The sequence below is a fragment of the Cibotium barometz genome, chromosome 44, assembly GCF_041138505.1.
Source record: "Cibotium barometz isolate CiBa-2024 chromosome 44, ASM4113850v1, whole genome shotgun sequence".
NCBI lineage: Eukaryota > Viridiplantae > Streptophyta > Polypodiopsida > Cyatheales > Cibotiaceae > Cibotium > Cibotium barometz.
The window spans coordinates 40,815,755-40,838,676 of record NC_141089.1 but is presented as its reverse complement, the minus strand read 5'-3'; the positions used below and the strand labels follow the sequence as shown (position 1 = coordinate 40,838,676).

At 40.5% G+C, this 22,922-nt stretch overlaps 1 protein-coding gene across 1 annotated transcript; it reads right to left on the bottom strand.

The window, feature by feature from the left end:
* Positions 1–7,020: 7,020 nt before the first annotated feature.
* On the bottom strand, positions 7,021–9,844 carry LOC147613290 (cyclin-dependent kinase B1-1-like). Its single transcript, XM_086782078.1, has 8 exons — positions 9,570–9,844; positions 8,773–8,923; positions 8,553–8,614; positions 8,315–8,426; positions 8,091–8,184; positions 7,774–7,843; positions 7,541–7,679; positions 7,021–7,413 (listed from the first exon to the last, which is right to left on the bottom strand). Exons 1-8 carry the CDS (start codon positions 9,764–9,766, stop codon positions 7,321–7,323), a joined length of 918 nt encoding a protein of 305 aa, XP_086638204.1. The 5' UTR covers positions 9,767–9,844; the 3' UTR covers positions 7,021–7,320.
* Positions 9,845–22,922: the final 13,078 nt, after the last annotated feature.

Below are 22,922 nucleotides of genomic sequence, written 5' to 3'. Positions count from 1 at the left end.
TTTGTTTTCTTGTTGAACATTTAAGGTAGCCTTTTTCTTTGAAATCAATTTAACTCCCATGACCTCCAAATCTATTTCCTCATCACTTCCAACATACCACTCATTGTCTCCAAATGATTTTGGTTCATAATCAAACACCTCCTCTGTCTCATCCTCATCCAACTCACTAAATTGGATCTGATCTTTCAAGTCATATAAAACTCTATGCTCATCTTGTTGCATGATAATATGACCTTTCATCCAGTCTTGTATAGCTCCTACCCCATGTAGCCAAGGTCCTCCTAAGATGAGAGCATAGCCATCCTCCTTGATGGTCATAATATAGAAATCCACTCTCCCCTTAATACCACATGCATCCACCTCTACCAGCCTGATCACACCAAAGCTCCTACCCCTGTAGCCAAGGTCCTCCTAAGATGAGAGCATAGCCATCCTCCTTGATGGTCATAATATAGATAATATGATAATATGACCTTTCATCCAGTCTTGTATAGCTCCTACCCCATGTAGCCAAGGTCCTCCTAAGATGAGAGCATAGCCATCCTCCTTGATGGTCATAATATAGAAATCCACTCTCCCCTTAATACCACATGCATCCACCTCTACCAGCCTGATCACACCAAAGCATTTAGCCTTTCTGTTATCTAACATCTTTGCCTTGATGTAGGGAGACTCATGAATTTTTAGCCCCAACTTATGCATAAGAGTTTCAAACATGATGCATATATGTGCTCCTCCATCCACTAAAGTATTGGGTACATTCCTACCTTTAATTGTACATTCTACAATTCAAGCCACATCTTCATCCATATTTACCGGAGAAGCATTTACCTCAAACATAGGTTTGGGATTGATCTTATGATTCCTCATAGTCACACATCTGGCATATGTTTTTCTTAATGTTGGTACCATATCAAGTAGTTACGGTAAGAAGATATTAAACTTGAATTTTTGAAGATCCTATTTGATATTATAGGTCTATATTCCTTCTCCCAATGGAAAACTTCTATCCAAGTTTTCTGGCTCTTTTGGCTCCTCCAACTCAACCTGATGCACAAATCTATCTACTAGTTCCTATGTTGGTCCATGAATTCATGGATTGGGCACTTGAGATGCAGCAGAACCTTGACCATTGCCTCTTTGTTGATTTCCACCTTGTATTTGTTGTTACCTCTTGCTAAAACCCAAGGTGCTTGTGGAACAACCCATAGATAAGTAGGGAAGGCTTGACCAGGCTCCATTCTAGGCTAAGGATAAGCATACATTCCATGTCCTAGCTCCGTGCAATTCCAACACTGCAGATTAGGGATCCGTCCTCTTCCTCTTCCTCTTCCCATTCCTCTACCTCTACATGTACCACCTGTTTCACCTGGTTCTCTATGTTCACCTTCTCTTGCTCTTATTCCCTATGCCAAGTTAATGGAAAGATTGTGCATATTCTCATTTAACCTATCAACTATGTCAGGACTAACAGTTTGACTTACCTAAGAGTCTCCTCCTTGCATAGTATGCTCTTCCTTGCTCTCTTTTTCTACTTCCCCTCCTTTTTCTACTAATGGTCCTTCATCTTCCTTTTCCCCTTGCATGTGTTTCCTATTTTTATACTTCTTTGCCTTATATAAGGATCTGGCTTCTATTTCTTTGAAGTCAACAGGTTCTACCTCTTCCACTTTGGCCTTCAGCAGAGGATGGAGATCTGCAATAAATTTATCTTTTTTCAAAAACTTTGCTATACCACTCCAGGATTGGTTAAGGCTCTAATCCACCTGCCCCATAATTTGAGAAATTCAACGTTTTCTTTTGTTACAGACTAAGAATCTTCTACCATAAGGTTTCTGCATCTATACCTTTATAGAGTGGTAAACATGACATACCCACCTTTCTAATGGTGTCCACATGCTTGCACCACCCAAGTTAGTGTGTTGCTGCCAAGAGAAACGGTGTGGGGAGTCCATGAGACCCCATGAAGTCGGTGCCCAAGGTTAACTAGTATGGTTCGAGACCAATTCGTAGAGCCGGATGAATGGTAGAGAAGCTTTCGATAGCTCTTGTGGTAGTAGGTAGCTTGTTGAGGTGGCATGAAAGTTATAGGTTATGTAGAAGTTCTTCATGTAGATCCTCCTTGTGTTGTGTGGAAATGGCTTGGACCCTTTAAAATTAGGTAGTTGATAGATATGATGCACACCCTATGATTGGAAGCATGAGTACCAAGACCACCATGGAAAGATTGTATGGGTAGAGGCACAGGAGGAAGAGTAAAGAGAAGAGGAACCTTTGAAGCTGGCCACTGCTACTTTAGCTCCAAGACATGGACACACCACAGCTAAGCACGAGTGGTAGTCCACAAGAGCTCTAACATTTGTGGCACTACCCCTTGGTTTGTTGATGGAGTCGAGGGGTGGGTGGATCTTCATGGGCTCTTTTAGTTGAAAGGATTAGGGAAATTAAGCTTTTGAGTGCCCATGTTTGGTGTGTGGGCAAGTCCATACGATGTAGGTGATAAAGAGGGGACTTGCTTCCTAGTTGGTCGCCAAACCATCTACGTCAATTGGATAGGCACAGGCTTTGTTTGTGTTGTTTGGGCCAATTGAGGGTAATGTCGTGGGATCCAAATGATGGAGTTCCATCATGAAAGCCTTGGGCTTCTATGAGATGTTTGGGCACCCATTGTTGTCGAGTGATGAGGGCCCATGGTTGATGAGGCTTTTTGGTTTTTTGTCGACAAGGCTTTGAGCTACGTGTAGGTTTTTGACATTGAGGATAAGCCTTGATTGTGGCTTTAGGAGCCACATGTGTGTATTGCCTTCATGGAAGCCTTGAGCTTTGAGCACGTTGGTGGTTTCATTGTGTAATCTGATCTTCACCTTGGCCAATGTACTTAGACCGTTTTTTCTTTTGGGATGGGGCACATTCAGTAGCTAAGGTGCTATACTGCTTTGGTTTATTTGCCTTCTTGCATTTGGCCTGTAACTGTGTGACTACATTCAATGGGACAGTGGATATCTTCCCATGTTGAACGCTCAACACATTAAGGGATGGCATGCCTTTGATCATGGAGTGAGAAACTGATTGCAAAGGGAAATCCTTGAAGTAATGGTCAATTCTATAGCCATGACATTGTGGTGTCAATGGCATGGAAGTTTTTTTTAAGGGTATTCAGCCACTCTATGGGGTCCTTGTTGTTTGGCAGAGGAAACAATGAAGAGGTGGTTTCCCTACAGGTGCACCTATGGTGTGTACAATGGGTTTCACGTCCAGGTGAGGCACAGACAAGGGAATATGATGTGTTATGGGTGCCTCAGGGGTGTTGGAGCATAGGGGCTCCATAGGCTTAGCAATGGACCAGGTTTGGATCTTACCATGATCAATGGGGTTTGCCTTGAGAGGCAACGGTTGGAATGGAAAGATGGGCATTGTAGAAGGTCGTGGTGGCATTATGTGCGACGAGTGGTTACTTGGGGGTGTGGTGCCACCAGTAATGCATGGTGCCCCCAGGAGGAGATGAGGGTAATGTTACAAATGAGCTTTGGGTTGTCATTGGCTTGGTGGCCAATTGTGTGGAATGGCTTTCTCGCATGTTGTCATCAAGAAAGATCACCCATTTGCAGGCTTGATCAAAGGTGGAGGGGTCCTTCACCAACATGTAGTCGTGAAGCCTTGGATTGTGCAAGCCCAAGAGGAAACGGTCCATTAAGTGCTTGTCACTCAATTTTTTCCTTTCTTCGCAACACAAATCGAGGTACTTAACGCGCGCGATGTAGTCACGTAAGGTTTCTTGTGGTTTTTGTTCCAATTGGAAGAATTGGATTACGATTTTCCATTTGGGCCCGTAGGGTGCAAATCAAAGATTGAAGGCCTCTCGCACTTCTTTGAAAGTGCCTTTGTTGGAACCATTGCACTGCCTTGCCTTCAAGGCTGAGTCCAAAGAGATGGATCTTTGTTGCATTATTGAAAATTTCAAATGCCTGATAGATTTGGTTAAAGACCTTAAGGTAGGATACGGGAATGGCGTCCACATGTGAATGTACAATGGCCGGGGTGCTGCCTAATGGAATGGGGGCACTTGGGGCATGTAACCATGACCAAAAGCTGTCCATGGTGTGTGTTGAGGCTTTAAAAAGTTTTAATGGTGCGTGCGTGGATCCAAAATAGAGGTTTTAGCTCTCTTTTTCCTTTCCCGTGAATGCACCCTTAAGGTGAAAAAAGTGCTTTTTAGGTGTTTCGTGTGTGTAAAAACCACCCTAGTGAGTTAGGGAGATAGACCTTAAGCACCTCTAAAGATTCCAGGAAGGTATGCCCCCTAGATCGAAAAGAAAAAATTCCCCTGGTTTTTTTTTCCCGGGAAGGTATGCTCTTATGCTTATGAGCGAACAGCCGTGGCTTTAGGAAAGAACAGTCGTGGCTTAGGTGTGAACGGTCGTAGCTAAGTTTTTTTTTAAGAATTTTTTTTTTGTTGGCTATGTCTGTACATCCGTATGCCGCGCGATTTTGAATTTGGGTTGGGTGGAGATTTGAATTTTTGAGTGAGGAACAACTAAGATTTTCTCATTAATGTCAAGTATGTGGGAAGAGGCTAAAGTTAGAGGTTAAATCTAGATTAGTGGTTTTCAACTAATCTAGAGGCGTTCTAACTTAACTAAAAATTAATCTTCTTTAATCTCACTGTTAAAATCACCATTTAACCCTCTTCTTTGCTCTCTAATTACTTCCTAATGGTGAGGAGTTTAGAGATGGGGATTTCATAGGTGAATTAGCAATGTTTAGGCTTACCCAATGAGGTGATCATTTCCAATTAATATTTCTAATTAATACTCTAATTAACCTACTCAAAAGAGAAAAAAAATAGGCAAATGACACCTAATTAGTGCTAATTCTCACTAATTGTGACCTAATGAGAGTGGTCTAGGCATAGAATTAGGTCAAGGAAAATGTTTAGAACACTAATGCCACTCCAATTAGTCCAATTGCAAGCAATAAGGCTAAATTTCTTTGATTTTTAGCTCTCTTTAATTAAGCTCACTAATCACACTAACCAATAGATTAGTGATAATTAGTAAAAAAATAAGAGATTGTTTGTAATTTTTTGGGATTTTTGGTTGTTCAGGGTTCTACCTTACATTCCTAAGCTACTTATGTACCCTAAGCTGACAAAAAACATGTTTGAAAGCTAAAAATTAGCAAAAAACACTCTACGTTTAAGCAAAAACCTGCTTGTGTGTAAGCTCACTAATCACACTAAGCTTATTTTTTAGCTCTCTTTAAGCTCACTAATCACACTAAGCTTAATTTTTTTGATTTTTAGCTCTCTTTAAGCTCACTAATCACATTAACTAGTAGATTAGTGATAAATAGTAAAAAGAAAGAGATTGTTTGTGATTTTTTTAGAAATTTTTGGTTGTTTAGGGTTCTACCTTACATTCCTAAGCTACCTATGTATACTAATCTAACAAAAAACATGTTTGAAAGCTAAAAATTAGCAAAAAAACACCGCATGTTTAAGCAAAAACCCTCTTCTCTGAGCTCTCTAATCACTTAAATCTCTAGTTTTTTGCTCAAACACTTGCTACTCCTACTCCCAACAACCACAAGCTATGCACAAAATTAAAACAAAACAATTAAAAAAAATTCAACAAAACAAATCAAATAAACCAAAAACCGAATCCCATAGTTACTTACTTGGCACCAGGCTATGGAGACTCCGTCGGATTTGATCAAGAAAGGCCTCAAGAACAGATTGACACTCCCGAGCAGAGCGTCCCCAGCACAGCGGTGCCAAAGATGTTAAGCTCACCCTAACATGTCATGGAAAATTACCGATCCGCCGAGCTCAAGCTATGCTAAAAAACTCCACCACAATTGCTCAGCACCGCTATTCTCCCACACTCGTTGTCACACCGAGGCGGTTGCTAATCCAACAAGTGGTGCAACCTCTCTCGCGAAGATCATGTGGGATCTCCATGGAAGACAATCATGGTGATAGCATAATCACTCAAGTAAGAGGACGAGAAGCAGCAAGAGAGAACAAGTGATTAGCACTAATATAACCCTAATCCTAAGCACACCACACATGCTAGATCAGAGTTACAAGAGAGAGAGAGAGAGAGAGAGAGAGAGAGAGAGCACTCCACTTCTATTGTACAAATGGGAGAATGAGTTACAAACAAGAGAAATTGGCTTTTATAGTTCTATGCATTTTCCCACTAGGCCGCCCAGGAGTAAGTGACCCAAGACGCCCAAAACATAATTACAAAGCTTTTCTTTATGGTTTGGCCAACTGACCAATATCCTCTTGTCTGTCCTTCGAAGCTCAAGACTTGGAAGCGTCTTTAGGACGTTTCTCTCAATAAATGGTAGGATTTACAATATAGTGCAACGCCCATTACATAAGTGTGCAGACATAGTTGTCGTAGGAATGTGTTTGATTTGTATCTTTTTTTTACAAGATAATGTGCTCATGTCTCCCAATCCAAGAGATCATTTAGCCTGGTTTTTGGAGTTTGTAAGATTGTAAAGCACCATACGATAGGTCGAGCGAGTGAAACCATATTCACATGTGCAAACTACATTAGAAATTAAGGGTTAATTAGAGCCATTAAATTAGCCCAAATGAACAAAATTTAGCATGAGATTAATCTTTGATTAGTCCTTGTGTTTATTTTTACATAAACTATTAGGGGGCTAGTACATTGAACAGGATAATGCTTGGTTTCCATCTCTAGGGGTTAATTCATAGCATGTGTAAAATACACATGAGAATTACATTCTTACGGACATTATCACACGAAAAGTTTGTTTACGTGAATATCCAAATTTGCATGTAAAACTAAAATCACGTTCTTATTGACCAAATTACCACATTTGCGTGAGTATCACATACTTCTGAAATTTAAAATGACATGAAACTCAAATTCATGTAAGAATCACATACACATGAAAATAAGGTCTTGTTAATGACCCTTCAGCATATATATTTGTTGTAATTTTTTTATTAGGAATCAAAATAGAGCCACATGGATATAATCAGATAATGAAAATCTTTGAAATTAAAAGATATACATTACAAAAAATTGAGTGAGATATATATATATCACCATCTTGCTCACAAGATGCGAGCCACATTCAACCTTCTCTTGTTAATTATAATGACCTTGAAGAAAAAAAAAGCACCCAAATAAATAAGAGGCCAGGCCACTTCCAAGGTAGAAAAGAGCAGGCTACTGTGGCTATGAATAATGTGGGTTTTTACTGTAATGTTGGTTTTCACACCCAAATGAGAGTAGTCTTGTGAGGCTTTGAATTTTGTGATCATCAAAACAAGGCTTAGAATTGTGATTTGTCAAGATCATCAAAGTAAGGATGCTGCATTGCTGCCTTTGCCGAAATCCTTTTGCAGGGATCCAGTTGCAGCATTTTCTGCAACACCGCGAAACAAGATTGGAGAATATTAGTGTACAAATGAATTGAAAACCCAAGATAAGGCCATACGCAGGGATGGATATGATAGCAAAACACTGTCAATATATGAAGTAAAGGCACTCACTGACAGCAAATCCACACCCCTCAACTCAAGATGGGGCACAGTTTTTGCAATGTCTGCAATTTGCCATTGGGGATATTCATGCCAGTCCCTCAGTTTGCTCACTCCTGGCCATGTCTCCTCATTCGGAGTACCGAGCAGCCTGCCATCATAAAATCACGCATGTAGACATCAATTATAAAACCATCCATAGAGATATAGTGACATTATTGCTAGTAGAGTGGTAGCTGCTTCACCTGAATATGTGAAGCAGCTGCTGCAGCTCTGAGTCCCCAGGGAAGAGAGGCTGTTTGCGGGTTAGCTCAGCTGAGAGAAAAAGGCAGCATTACTCAGCTTATCCTTCTTTTATCTTTAAGAATAGAAAAGAAAGAAGGGATGTGCATGACAAATCTTGTAACTCAGGTTAAGCATAAGAGAGTCCCCAGGGAAGAGAGGCTGTTTGCGGGTTAGCTCAGCTGGGAGAAAAGGCAACATTACTCAGCTTACCCTTCTTTTATCTTTGCATGACAAATCTTGTAACTCAGGTTAAGCATAAGAGAGTAGGTGTCTATACCAAAGATGCATCCAACCGACCATATATCAACAGGAGTCGAGTAATGCGTGGCTCCTAGCAGCACTTCTGGAGCTCGATACCACAGGGTAACAATCTGCATGAAAAGCTATCCCTTATGGGTGGAGTCCTTGACCAATATAGGCTTTAAATTTCCTATGTTGCCAAGAGGTATCAAAAATGCAGCGTTTTGTGCCAAGAGGTATCAAAAATGCAGCGTTTTGTACCTCGTGTGTGTAGCTCTTGAGGGGTACTGTGAAGGCTCGCCCAAGCCCAAGATCGGCAATCTTGAGCAGACCCCTTTCTTTATCAACCAGCAGGTTTTGGGGTTTCAAGTCCCTGCATCGTGGATAGCACATCGAAATTGGGCAACTAATACAAATACTTCCAATACTGGTAACCTATCATACACATCATTTTATGTGCTTGTTGCCGATAAGATAGTCAAGGGTACAGTAAGCAAACCTGTGCATAACTCCATGGCTGTGACAGTGGGCTACTCCTTTGCACAATTGATACATGAAGTTCTATTTGCAAACCATGAAAGGCATGAGACAACCATGACCACTTTTTGTACTTAAACTGAAGCAAATGTAGCATGCACTTCCAACATCTTTCCACTGTAAGAGGACCTGAAAGAGAGATTAGATGATTTGTAAGCTTCTCATATGAATACTGCACATACCTGCACATGTTTAGCTGGCAAAGGAGGTTGGCCGTGACCCTGTGCACGTGCGTGAAGGTCAATGTATTTCTTGAGATCAGTGTCCATGTACTCAAACACCAAATAAATGAGAGGCTTCCCCTTCTTTTCCAAATGCTCCACACATAATAGCCTGTGTTTCACACATGCAGAGAACACATTAGCGTGTCACTATACCAGGATTTCAGGTATCTCTTCAAATCTTGATGTATACACAACATCAATGCTCCATGGACCTCTGAATCAGATACATGAACCTACTACCTAACAGCACCAAAAACCCATAATCCAGGGTGGAAGAGAGCAATGATGAACTAAAATGCACAGACAAAACCTTAAACCCTTGCTAGAATATCCTAATTCTAGCACAGGGGACCTAAAATGTAGTTTAAAAAACCCTAAACCTTGCTTCAGAGCATCTGTAGGAGAGAAAAAAAGCCTGATGCAAAGAACATTCGCAGGGAACAGAGCAGCATGACGACCTGAAGACAAACCCCAACTTCAAAAACAAGAGTCAGATGCAGAGACAGAGACGAAACCTCAACCATACCCTGATTCAGGTTATTCAGAGGACATAGAATCTAACCCTGTCTCAGAGATCATAAGACAAAGTCCTAATCCAGCGACATATCCTGGTTTAAAACAAACCTCCCAAAACTCTAATCGAGAGAAAGAAATCTGTATTACAACATACCCTAATCCAGAGAAACGACGCCAGTCCACAGGGAAAACCCTAATTAAGATAGAAAACCCTACTAAAGTAGGGACTTGTTGCTTACCTGACGACATAAATGCTTTGGGAGAGCATCTGCAGGAGGGAGACTTCGCGGAGGGCCGTGGACGGGACGCCCTCTTCCTCCATGTCCAGGCGGGTCTTCTTGAGTGCGACCAGGCGGCCGGTCTTCTTGTCGCGGGCCTTGTACACCTTGCCATAGGTTCCCTCCCCTACCTTCTCCAGCTTCTCGTAGTTCTCCATGGCTATGGCGGGAAAAAACAAAGGAAAAAGAAACCACAGGCTTTCTACACACTACTACATGCAGGTACAAGATCGAGCTATGGCGAAATGGGCTTTGTGAAAAGAGAAGAGCCGTTGCAGTTTTGAAAGGCGCTTCATCATCTGAATAAAATGGTCGACTTCACCTTTTTCTTTTTCTTTTCCTTTTTCCTTTTTTTTTAAAACAAACAAAGTCTCTCTCTATATATACTAGTATTGCACCCGCGCATTCTGCGGCCGACCAAGGTTCCAGAAAAGAACTATTACAACCATCTCTCTCTCTCTCTCTCTCTCTCTCTCTCTCTCTCTCACACACACACACATGTAAATATAGAGGAAACTACTTCTTTTTTTTTGGGAAAGCTTCAAATTATACTAGTGACGAGATCCGTCTCCGACAGGTTGAGCTAAGCACACCATTAAAAAAGACAACTTCTTAAGGAGACAACCCATCCCCCATCCTTCGGACATGAGAGGTTTGGGTACTTGTACCATAGAGGAGGCCTTAAATTTGAAGACATTCATGGACATCTCTCTCTCTCTCTCTCTCTCTCTCTCTCTCTCACATTCATGTTTATACACGCACAAAAAATCTCTTTGCATATACATACACACATACATCTATACTTTAGGAACTAGCACACCTATAAACATATATACATATACACATACATCTACAATGTCTATCCATATATATTTGCGTACACACACATATATGCCTACATACAGATACACATATTTATGTTTTTGTAAATATATATGTTCACATACATATATACATTATATATACGCATTCATACCTATACATCCATATGTACCCATGCATAGAAGCAATCAAGTATGCATACATGTATGTGCATTTTCAACTTATTCTTACGTAAATGCATATATTTGCACATATATATGTACATGGTACTCACATAGACTACCTATACATATGAACAACATCTATCTATCTCACATAGACTACCTATACATATGAACAACATCTATCTATCTCTAGACATACATAAGTACAAACATAGCATACTTGTACCTATACACACACACACACACACTTACTTCTGGACACACTCACACAGCTATACCCGTACCTACTGGCATGACCCGTCCCTAACAGCACTGGCATGACCCATCCCTAACGGGCAAGAGTATTCCTGCATGCATAACAACAAAAGGCTCGTTCTCATGGGAAGTTAGTAGAGATAAGCCTTATGTTTGAAGTCATTTTGGGCCTCATGGTCCTCAACTTGCCAACCTACATATATACACATCATACTTGCCATAGATATCCATGTAGAAGCTCCTAAAGTACTTACATTTCTTTGAATAAAGTACCAAACTTGGCATAAAGATATACATCTAAAATTCCAACCAAAATAGTGTTAACAATCTTAACACACCTAAGCAAGCATTAAAACAATCTTCGGGCGACTGGATTATTTCTCCTTAGAAGCCTGTACTCCTCGCCTCCATCTGTCCATAAAATATATTTAAGATAATAACATTGGCTATTGCAAGATTTAATTTTTGTCGAGAAGAAGCAAAAACAAAAAACCTTACAAAACTCATTTGGTGGATTAACATTTGAGACGAATGGCATTTCAATCGGCTTGTAGACGGCCAAGCAGAATATTTTGTAATGTCAAGTGCCTATGCATCGAAAATCTAACTTATTAGACTTTCCATAGTCTACAAACATTACATGTACATGAAGCTGATCTGTAATCTTAGCTAGTAAATTCCAAGGAGCCCAAAACTATCGTTGTAAGTGTCTCGACCATACAAACCTAGCAATAATCTAGGTTCCAAAAAATAAAGATATTCCCTGTTGCAAAAAAATTTCAATAATATTTTTTATTTACATAAAACATAAAAGCTACATAAAAAGCTAGTTTTCATACCGTAATACACCTGTGCTCTCTAATAGTTCGATTAATAGAGATGTTGTTGCTTGTCCTTCCCAAAACGGCGGGTCTACAATTGAACCATGAAAATTAAATAGATTATGGTAAACAATGATGACTATATTATAGCAAACGTCAAGAAGGATACTTTCAATATCTTGTCCATCACCATAAATAAATGTAAACGATCTCATTTCCACATCCATGCTAAGCAATATACATGATATCAAATCAAGATTTTGTGGTCAGTCTCTCTCTCTCTCTCTCTCTCTCTCTCTCTCTCTCTCTCTCTCTCTCTCTATGGGACATTCATTATTTCAAGTAAAGTAAGAAAAATAAATAAAGCCACTGTAAAAGCAAGTCAGAAGCTAAACATTTGCTTATCCAAATGTTTTTAAAAAAACATGAGCTCACCATCCCCCTACAACCATATCAACAATTTGAACCATCTCTTAAACAATAGATGGGTCACTCCATATTGTGCATCTGTATGGTGGCTTTACCTCAATGTCAGCCATTTAATCCACACAATGTAAGTAGATTTATATATATCAATTCAATATTGCCAGTAAGCGTAGCGCCATTGTGAGATAAATTGAAGAAAAATTGCCATCCAACTTCTATTAAACTTTATGTCTTCACATCATAATAAATAGTTATCATTCTAAAAGAAACGTCAATCAACTTATAAGGTAGCACATGCCACATCTCTACAAGCATTCACCTTTCAAATGCTTGCTTGATTAATACAGAGATACCTAGGAATGTAGTCTCTTCCATTTGTAGGCTGCAATATCAATAGCTCACTCTCAACCTTTTGGCCATATACTACAGTTACATTCTTCTACATGCCATTTGCAATACCTCTTTGTAGACAACATTGGCTGTGTAGACTTCTTTTGAATCTTCTATGCTGCTTTCATGTTCCACAATATCCTTTACACACACTTTCATGTTCCACAGTATCCTTTACACACACTTTCATTGCATCAGATGATCTAACATGTGACATAGCAACATACAATTATCCATGTGTGAATACTTGTGGCCAAATAAAGTGCCACAACACACTCAACGCTTGTCCTTGGGACTTATTTATTGACATACCAAAAGCTAGTCTCACAGGAAACTGTCTCCTTCTCATGTCAAAAGGCAATTCAAGCATAGTTGGTATAAATGTTATCCTGGGAATAAAGACCATGTCTCCAATGTTTGTACATATAATAATTTCTACTTCTATCACCTTTGAGTGAAATTGCTTGCATATTAGTCTGGTACCATTGCAAAGCCCTTGCTGAGGGTCCAAATTGTGGAGCAGCATGATAGGAGCATTCATCTTTAGAAGCAAGCGGTGAGGTGGATACCCACCACCTAAATTCAAACTATTCAAGTACTCAATTGGATACATTATTCTGTCATTCTCAAATGAAACAATTGTGGCTGCATTGAGGTATTCTCTGTCGGACGGGTAATGCACTCAAGGCTAGTTCATTGATCTCATCAAACTCTAGATTTCGTGATACAAGAATAGCACGGTCTTTGAAGAAGCATGCATAGTCCTTCACTTTTTGAACATCTTTGTACACCCATTCAACCAAACTCAAAAGGGAGTTTCCATGGATCAACATTCGTGGTGTAATTACCACTCTACCTTGATTGTTTGGATGGTCTAAAGAGCCATCTCCAACTTGTAAAGTCCATTTGATAAATTCTACGCATGTTTTGGGTGAGCTTTAAAACATTCACATATCTCCAAATATATGACCGTCATAACGTTGCATCAACAATACCCTTACGCGATCCCTTTGCCACCACAACTAGTAATATTTTCCTGAAGTCACCACCAAAGAGCATAATTTTCCCACCAAACATAATCTCACTTTGCATAATGTCTTTTAATGTCTTGTCCAATGCTTCATAGGCATATTGATGCATCATTGGAGCCTCATCCCAAATGATCAACCTTGCAAGCTTTAACATCTCAGCCAATGGGCTATTACCTTTGACACCACATGTTCTATGAGCATTGAGAACCAATGAGATTTTGAAACGTGAGTGTGTTGTACGACCATTTGATAGTAACAATGCAGCAATTCTGGACGATGCACATGCCAAAGCAACTTGATTCTCTCCATGTAATCGAGATAGCAATGCATTATAAAGATATGTTTTGTTTAATCTACTTGGTTGTTAATCCCATTTAATCTACTTGGTTGTTAATCCCATTTTGGATTAACAAACACGCTCCTCCAATTGAGGACATTAATAAGTGTCATGAAATGGCACTATAAAAGTTGTACATTATGAGATATTGGTCACCCAAGGCCTACTTAAGTAAGTTTTGGGCACCCAAGTGTGAATAAGGGCCAAATATATAAGTTTTGGGCACCCAAGTGTGAATAAGGGCCAAATGTATATAAGGCATTTTCTCATAATGAAAAGAAACAATCCCCCTTGTGCTATAGAGAGCTCTTCTTTGTGTCTTGAGAGAGATTGAGAGAGAGAGCATTCTAGCATTGTGCCTCTTCTATGCTTGTATGATTCATGCTTGTGTGGGGGAGTGAGAGAGAGTGATTGCCTTATGCGACAATGTGAGGGACTCTACGATGACAGCATGGAGGTGGAGCTTAGAGATTTGGAGCTTAATAAGTGAGCTTGGAGGCCTCAAGGGACTCAAGTTCGAAGCATTAGTAAGTGCCCTATGACGGTTGTGATCTATTGCTCATCCTTTAGGTGAATGCATTGAGTTCCCTCTTGGAGGTGTGGTAGTCCATAACATTTTTAGCATCGCTGCTGGGGAAACACCTTTGTTTCTTCCTTCCTCTTGGAGTTTCAACTCCCATTGCATAAGATTCATGATTGCCCTTGCATTTTGGTTGTGCATTGTGTAGAAAATGAATGGATAAGATTTGTGTGGAAGTAAAAAATCGTGTGAAATTGGTTGTGTTTGTTGTGTATATGTGTGGTGGAGTGGTCTTAGAATAGAGCTTCACTATTTTGCTAGTTAATTTTGATATTTGCATCATTGGAAGCATCAACATGAATGAGCAAGTTGGTGTTTTATTTTTCTTCTTTTCTAAAAATTCACAAAATAAAAAAAAGTAAGGAGCCATTGACTGTGCCTTGAACTTGTATTCCATTCCTTAGATGTGGCACAATCATTTTGGGAACTGTTGGATAAGTATTTTGCACCCAAAATCACCTTAGTCGATGCAAGAAGTTCCCACATGAAACTGCAGGAAAACGTTCATGTCGTGAACTGTTTTCCACAACTTCACGCCATGAACCGCGTCTGACATCAGTGTTGCAATTAACATTGTAAATTACGAGATTGCCTTGCCAAAAATAGGTAACCTTATCCTCACACCTCTGATGTCACAAGGTTTGACAAGATTAAGAATCGTGAAAGTGCAGAAATTTGTTCACGCTGTGAACTTTTTCAGAATGGCATGAACCAATTCGTTCACAGACGTGAGATATTTTATAAGACCTTCACGACATGAACCCTTTTTTGTTCACGGCGTGAACTATTTCCTACAAACTCATGGTTTAGTCCAATCCAACGCACGAGTTTGGTATAGTGAGGTTAAGGCTACAAAGGTCTGGAAAGGAGTGACTCCTACAACAAGGACAAGGAATTCCAACCCCAAGAGCAAAAAATTTTGAACACGTGAAAGTGTTAAAAAAAACGTTCAAAACGTGAACTGTTTTCTAACACTTCATGCCATGAACTGTTCTCTGCAATCTCACGGCCTCAGAAATAGATCAACAGAATCTGATCAAAACTAAATTGGGTCATCAAAGTAGCTTATCAAATCATACATACATGCACTTAAGATTTGGAAAGCTCATCGGAGACAATCTTACACCTGACGATAGTGCATCGAATCACCCAGGATCTTCCTATCAAAAAAGTGTGGGGTGGGTTCAGGTCACTCAGTAAGCACTCACCTGAGTGTCTTAAGGAACTTGACCACCGTTGTTGAAACTAGTAGTGAAAAGTCCATGGAAGAAGGGCTAAGGTACTCTGGGTTTGGGGAAGAGGAGAAACCACCCTCCCCAACCAGATCCAGTGGTATCATTGATATCGCCCGAGGATTTTTTGGTCTCCAAACCAGTCATGACGAAGAAGTGCAATCTGCAAGCATGGGTTCGTCAACCAGCGCGCTAGACTTGGTCCAAGACAAGAAGTGCCCATCCAAACGTCAAATTCAAGGCTGTCGAACATCGGCACCCCTCGAATGAGACGGGACATGGAAAGTGCGGCCAAGACGAGTCAAGTATTCTTCCCCACCTCAAAGGAAGTAGAGCTAGATCTCAGAAGGAGTGAGGTGTAAAGGCAGCTCTACGAGAGTTGAGCTTAAAGAAACAAGAGCTCAATACTCGAAGGGTGAGAGCTGAACAAAAGGAGATGGGAAGTTTAAACCTACTTCAATCATAGGGTAAGGAGCTGGAATTAGTCATGGGAAGAAGTGAGGGAGAAATTCCAAACTTAGAACCCATAAATGAGGAGCCCAGAGCTGAGGAAGGGTTTAAAACCCTAGAAGAAGAGGATAATCTAGCAAGAGTGGCGGGTGAAGTGGAGGACACCAAAAAATATATTGAGCACATGATCAATCATCCTACGTTCCTGCAGGACATGGAACTTTTAATTCTGCAAAGGTGACTAATGTGATGAGCCACTCCAAGGTATAGTGGTAGGACCATCCCATGGATCGGAGGTACCTAGAAGAGCCACACAAGAACATGACGAGGTCTAGGAAGGGAGGGAACAATTCCTCAAAGACCAAGGGTGGATCCAACTATTGACCTTAATGCAGCCACAAGGATGGATCTGTTGAATATGGCGGTAGCTGATATGGGCCGAGAAATGTTCAGGGAACTAGGCACTGCTCTAGAATCCCGACCCCCGAGATGAAGCCACATATCATTTCCAAACTCGTCCAAAAATTCTATGGGGACGGAGATCCTATCCAACATGTAGAGATTTTTGAATCCACATGCAAAACCTACAAACCTGTCAATGATGTGAAAATGATTCATGCTTTCTCATTGACCCTGGAAGGGAAAGCGCATCAATGGTTCCAAACCCTCAAACCCGAGGATAAGGTTAACTTCACATGACTCAAGAATGTGTTTGTGCCCAGCTTTGCCAAAAGTGGTGATAGATGGAGCCCTATGGCACAATTGCACAATATCAAACAAAAGGAAATGGAGTCGATCAGAGACTATGTGTCTCGACTTACGCACTTAAATTCAAGGTGCAAACTACGTGAGAGGTTAACTGACGAACATCAGTTATTTCCTTGCTTCTGGTGAGGGATTAGAAACCACAAGATGCATGATTATCTGGTACTAGCCCGACCAGCCACTCTTGATGCATGTTGTAAACTGGAAATTGAATATGAAGATAATATACTGGAATTGCCGCGATCGGAAGATGTTAGAATATCTTCAGCAACTATGACTTCTCGTGTCTCGAGTCACCAAGAAATGGGAACTTGGAGCAAGCAAGTCAGAAACATGATTATAAATGAGCTCAGTAACACAATACTAGAGAAATTGAAGGTAAAGGAGGGAAGAGAAACATCTAGGCATGGGCATAACCATCTTTACCCTTGCAAGGAGTTGGTGTGGTGCTCTATGTGCAGATTGAATCACACTACCACCGAATGTCCACAATTAAGAGCAAGGCCATTACTCTATTGTGCACACTGTGTAAAATTAGGGAATCATGACACTTCAATGTGTAGGTATCCAAGATTCCAAACCGTTGCATAGCTACCAGCACCTAGAGCTCCATTGGAGCACCACTTGGACAAATCACATGCAGCTATAGGACAACCTTACTCTTCTTATTTACCTAGGGGGATGTTCCGGGTACAAGACACTTCACCTCTACCACCACACAGGCTAAGATCAACCAAATATTGATTGAAGAGCCATCGGAAGATATTGATATGGTGCGTGAAGTAGAACTTGGCGGAGAGTACTATGGAGAAGCTGCGGAGGTCACACCATAATTCTATGTCCTATAGAATAACACGCCAGTACCTGTGTTTCAAAACATGGTACAATGGAAGGGCAAGGATATGAACTCGAACATAAGGAGAGGACCGCTACAATGTTTTGGCCGTGGAGGGCCACATCGAATCCCTGAGTGCCCAAACAAGAATATGGTTCATACGCACCAACCCCAACAAGTGACTGCTTCGCCCAATGACATGCCTGTACTCATTTGTACTAAATGTGGTATTGATCATTTGATCAAGGATTGTCCATATTGCACAAGTGGTTCGGTTTCCACTTCGAATCAGGTCACCGTCCGAACCATTAGTGTGCAGCCTGGAAATATCACACCACTCAATGTTTTGACACGAGCCCAAGCCCAATTAAAAGACAAGGGATAGAACTGAGCAGATGTGACTATTTCCAAAACTGGCCGTAGGAGAAGAGTGAAAAAAGTGGGTAAGGGTGACACAAGGGTCACAATCCAAGATGGATCTGAAGAAGATACGATCGACACGGGATCCACCAAATCGAGAGAAGAGGGGGATCAAAGGATCAACCACAAAGGGCCAGACCTAGAGGAGCAAAGGGAGAAACCATCAACTCCTAAAGGAGTCGGTGAGTACTCCAATGCTAATGAGGAAATAAGAAAGCTCGAAGACACTGGGGCCTTAGTAGAAGAATGCCAACGGCTTCATGAAGGGCTAACTGGGTCAATGAAAACTTTAATCATGAGAGGTGTGGGAGAGAGATGATTTTATAGAGGAAGAAGCATGGGGGATGAAGAAAGGGGGAGGTGCTTGAGAGGGGAGGTGGAAGAGAGAGAGAGAGAGAGAGAGAGAGAGAGAGAGAGAGAGAGAGAGAGAGAGAGAGAGAAGGGAAAGAGGTTGAGAATGAGAGAGTGAGATAGAGGAAGAAGCTACATGGGCTACTAACTTTAAGGTTTCTATAGCAACTAGAAATATTGTTCTTCACATCCACTCTCTTGGATTTCACTCTCACCTCCTTTCAAGAACTTTTAATAGACATGGAGACTATAGTAATTAAGATGAGAGGGGTGTTGAATAAAGTGGAGCTTACAACCGAGAATGGTGTTGTGGAGGTTTCCAAGCATGAGTTAAGTGTACATTTCAATCTTAAGTCTAAGTGCTTGATGGAGATATATTTTTGGCCAATATATTTGGCGAATAAACTTTTGGTGGACCACATCCAACCCAAGACATTTTATGTACACAAAGTAAAGGTGTTTGCAAAGCATGTAGTTTTTACCCTCTCAAACGCGCTTTTGAAAGTCGTCACAAGTGCAGGAAGGAAAAATAGAGACCAACACCAAATAGGTCTCTTCATTTTTCTTGCTTCCTTCAGTTGATAAAGTAAATTCCACATGCTCATTTCGAACCACCAAATTATAGCCATGAATTGTGCACATCAACTCTATAGCCCTTGCCATTGCACTCCACTACACCTTGTGGGGTGAATATCCACCTCCACCTTGCCTATTCTTCCATATAAGTGATGACTAGGGCTTGGTTGGCATGCACTTTGTGTAACATATTCAAATTCAGGCCGATGTGAATCACCATCCCTAATAGGAGTCTGAAACCACCCTTGTTACTTTTGCCTCACTATCCTTAGCGTACACTGCATGTCACATACTCAAATTTAGATTGATGTGAATCTCCATCCTTAATAGAATTATGAGACCCCCCTTGTTGCTTTTGCCTCACTGTCCTTGCTAAAAGCTCTATTTGCAACATTGAGCACTACAGTTGCCTCATTATTAAGGTCCACCACCATGTCTAGGTGCTGGTGAAATTGCACTCTAAGTGCATCTTTTTTTAATTTTCTCAATTCTTGGAGCACATGCAAGGTGTCCATATCCTTAGGATAGGAGTTACATTTTTATTTTTGTATAAGAGTTGTCCATAAGATCACCATAGTAGCCAATTGTTGCTATGCACAAACTCTGCTTAGTTTGCTCGTGGCATCGGGTACTTATATCACTTTCCTCCAAAGCCCATAACAAATGTTTAACACATATTAAATTATTTTAATTGAGATTATATTCATATAACTTGATTTTAGAAACTAGTTGACTTAGCTTGATCATGTATTCACCCTAATGTATAGCTCTAGCATGACACCACACAAGCCATGTCTCAACAAGGGCAGAGATCTTGGTCTTGTTTGCATGTCCTTTTCTCAACCACTTCCATAGGTTATCTAGTTTTATTGCAGTGGCCTCTTTAGAGAGGGTGATGATTTCCGTGCCTGATACCTCAGTTTTAACTCCTCTTGGATGCTAGGAGGAATACATTTTTTTATGTGCTACTACATGCTTTGTTCCCAATGGAATGAGCAAGATCTTTCTTGTCCTACCAGAACATTCACAAGGCCCCATTGAAAATTTTCCTCACACCTTGCCAATTTGCTTGAGCCTCATGAGCCATAAAGCTTTCTTTTCCTACCATAACATTGTAAGAGCCCCCATTGAAAATTATCCTCACACCTTGCCAATTTTTTGCTTGATCAGCCATATATCCCTTAAATTTTGCCTTTTAATAACCCTTCCTCTCCATGACTCTATTCAATAGGGTCCAGAAAAGATTTGCTTATGTGCCCTCCACCTTGGAGTCTTGAATTGCTGTGGTTTACATCTCTTGGACATAGGGGTTATAAACATGGTAAGACATTGTTATGTACATTCCTGCATCCTCTTAACAAAGTAAAAGCAAAACCAACAGCTCCCTAATTCACCACTTGGTCTCATTTTTTTACCATCTCCACACCATTACCTAGCCCTTGGGGGTGACATTGAATATATGACACCTTTCAAATCCTAAGAAATTTAATTGTCTAGGAAAATGCATGATTCGGAAGTAGTCAAAAAGCAAGCATTTTTTTAGCTGAAAGATTACATGATAGTCACTAGTCAAAAAGCAAACAATTTTTTAGCTGAACGATTACACTGTAGTCATTAGTTGGTTGGTCTACCTCCACTTGTGCTTCTTTCCTCCAACATGACAGTGTTCTTTTGTCAAGTATGGTTTTCTAGCAACTCACCTAGGTCCTTAAATAGCTTGGCATTTTCAGTGTGATCTCCAAAAAGTGCTGACTCTATTACTATTTCCTTTGCTAGTTTTTGTTGAAGTGGTCGGAGCCTACCTTGGAAATATTTAGATACTGTGTCCTTTACTCTTGCTTGGATCTACACCATTGCTTGTTTTGTCACACCCTTCGCCCTAGGTTGCAAGTGAGCCAAGATGAATAATCCCTCTGGTTATTATCTTTACAGTAATCTTTGAGAGAAAGCAAGGAACTAGCTTGCAAGTTGGTGGTGCAGAACAATAGAAATAGTTCAAGCTGCCATAGCCATCTTTAGTGGATCCAACTAGACAAACTCTAGATAGGTGACCTACTCAAAACTTTTCATTCTTTTCTTTTATTCTTTGCACCCCTACACATAGGTTGTTCAAGCACACTGCAAGTGCCCTCCACATTTTCTATATATCACAATCCCCTAAAACCTAGAGATATTTCTTGTTATTCCACTTTTCCATATGTGGCCATCAAACTTGTTCAAGCACACTGCAAGTGCCCTCCACATTTTCTATATATCACAATCCCCTAAAACCTAGAGATATTGCTTGTTATTCCACTTTTCCATATGTGGCCATCAAACTTGTTATCTAATCCTATAGTCCTTATAGCAGGGTCTACATAATGTAGCTCAAATAGTATGTTTCCATCCTCCACCTTGTCTTGTTTGCATACGATTGGCATGAGGTAGAGGTTGAGCTCTCCATAGCTCCTTCCCTCTTGCTCCTACCTAGCTTGCTTGGATCTCTCTTTGGGTGACACAAAGAGAGTGTAGAGTGAGCCCCTAGTGGTCTCACATCGAGGAGTTAACCCTAATAGGGTTGGCCAAGTTCTAATCACCAAATTTGACCCTTCCATGCACTCTCTTCTTCTTCTTTGTTGTGCTTGTGAGGTAGCATGTTAATCCATTAAAAATCTCATAGAGAGAAAATGATTATATGGAAAAACCCATTGACTATCCACCCTATGATCCTTTACTTGGATGAAACTACCATCTTCTCATCGCATGTATGTTGGATATCCATTATCAGCAACAATAGTAGCTAAGAAAACTTCTGAGGATATCGATGTTTGCAACTCCCATTCAAACCATGAAATGAGAGCACATATTTAGTTCCTCACATGGTCCATGAATATTACAATGACTAATTATGTTGTGCAACTTAGGAAACAATATCAATAATATATGTGCATGTGGCAAACCTCTTTTTGAAATTTGATAACATAAACAAATCCTACCACCCTTCCATAAATAATGGTTTTTTCACCAATAACTACATCATATCCTTATGCTTCTCATAGAAGGCCCGTGGCATCAAGTCCGGTCAATCTTGAGTGGTTTGACCTAGCAGTAAAGCGTTGCTTATTTCATCCCACTTAGGATTCCAAGTAAAGGTAATAAAGAGGTCAGGCATACCCCTCTGGCTATTCCATAAATACTTCCTCCTTGTAGCTCACCATTGAGGAAGGCATTCTTCACATCCATTTGAAACACATTCCAACCACGAGAAGAAGCCATAGATATCACAGACCTAACTATAGCCATCTTAGTTACTGGGCTAAATGTCTCATCATAATCCAAACCATCTGTCTGTGCATATCCTTTTGCAACCAACCTTTCTTTATACCTCTCTATTGAACCATCTGATTTACACTTCACTTTATGCACCAAGGCATCCATCTCCTCATTCATGGCTCTATCCCATGTCTCCTTGCCAATAGCCTCTTCAAAACATGAAGGCTATACATACTTTATGAGCTCCATGTTCTCTAACATGTGGTGGCACATACCTGCCATTTCTAACACTTAGAGTTCTTATTTTTGGAATCCCTAATTCTTCATCAAGGCTTTCTAAGCTTGATGAATCATAACCTGTAGTACCATTGCCAATACCTTCCACTTTCTTCTTTCCTTTGTCCACAGCACTACTCTTAGTGCTCACATCATGTCTTAATCTTCCTAACCATGGACTCACATTATCACTGGATGACTTAAGTAGTCCACTCATACTCATAGATTCCTGCATAAGAAGATTCACATCCTCATTTGCATCTATGTCATCAAATATGACATACTCACTTTTTTTATACCAAGTTCCCATCTCATCAAAGATCACAGCTCT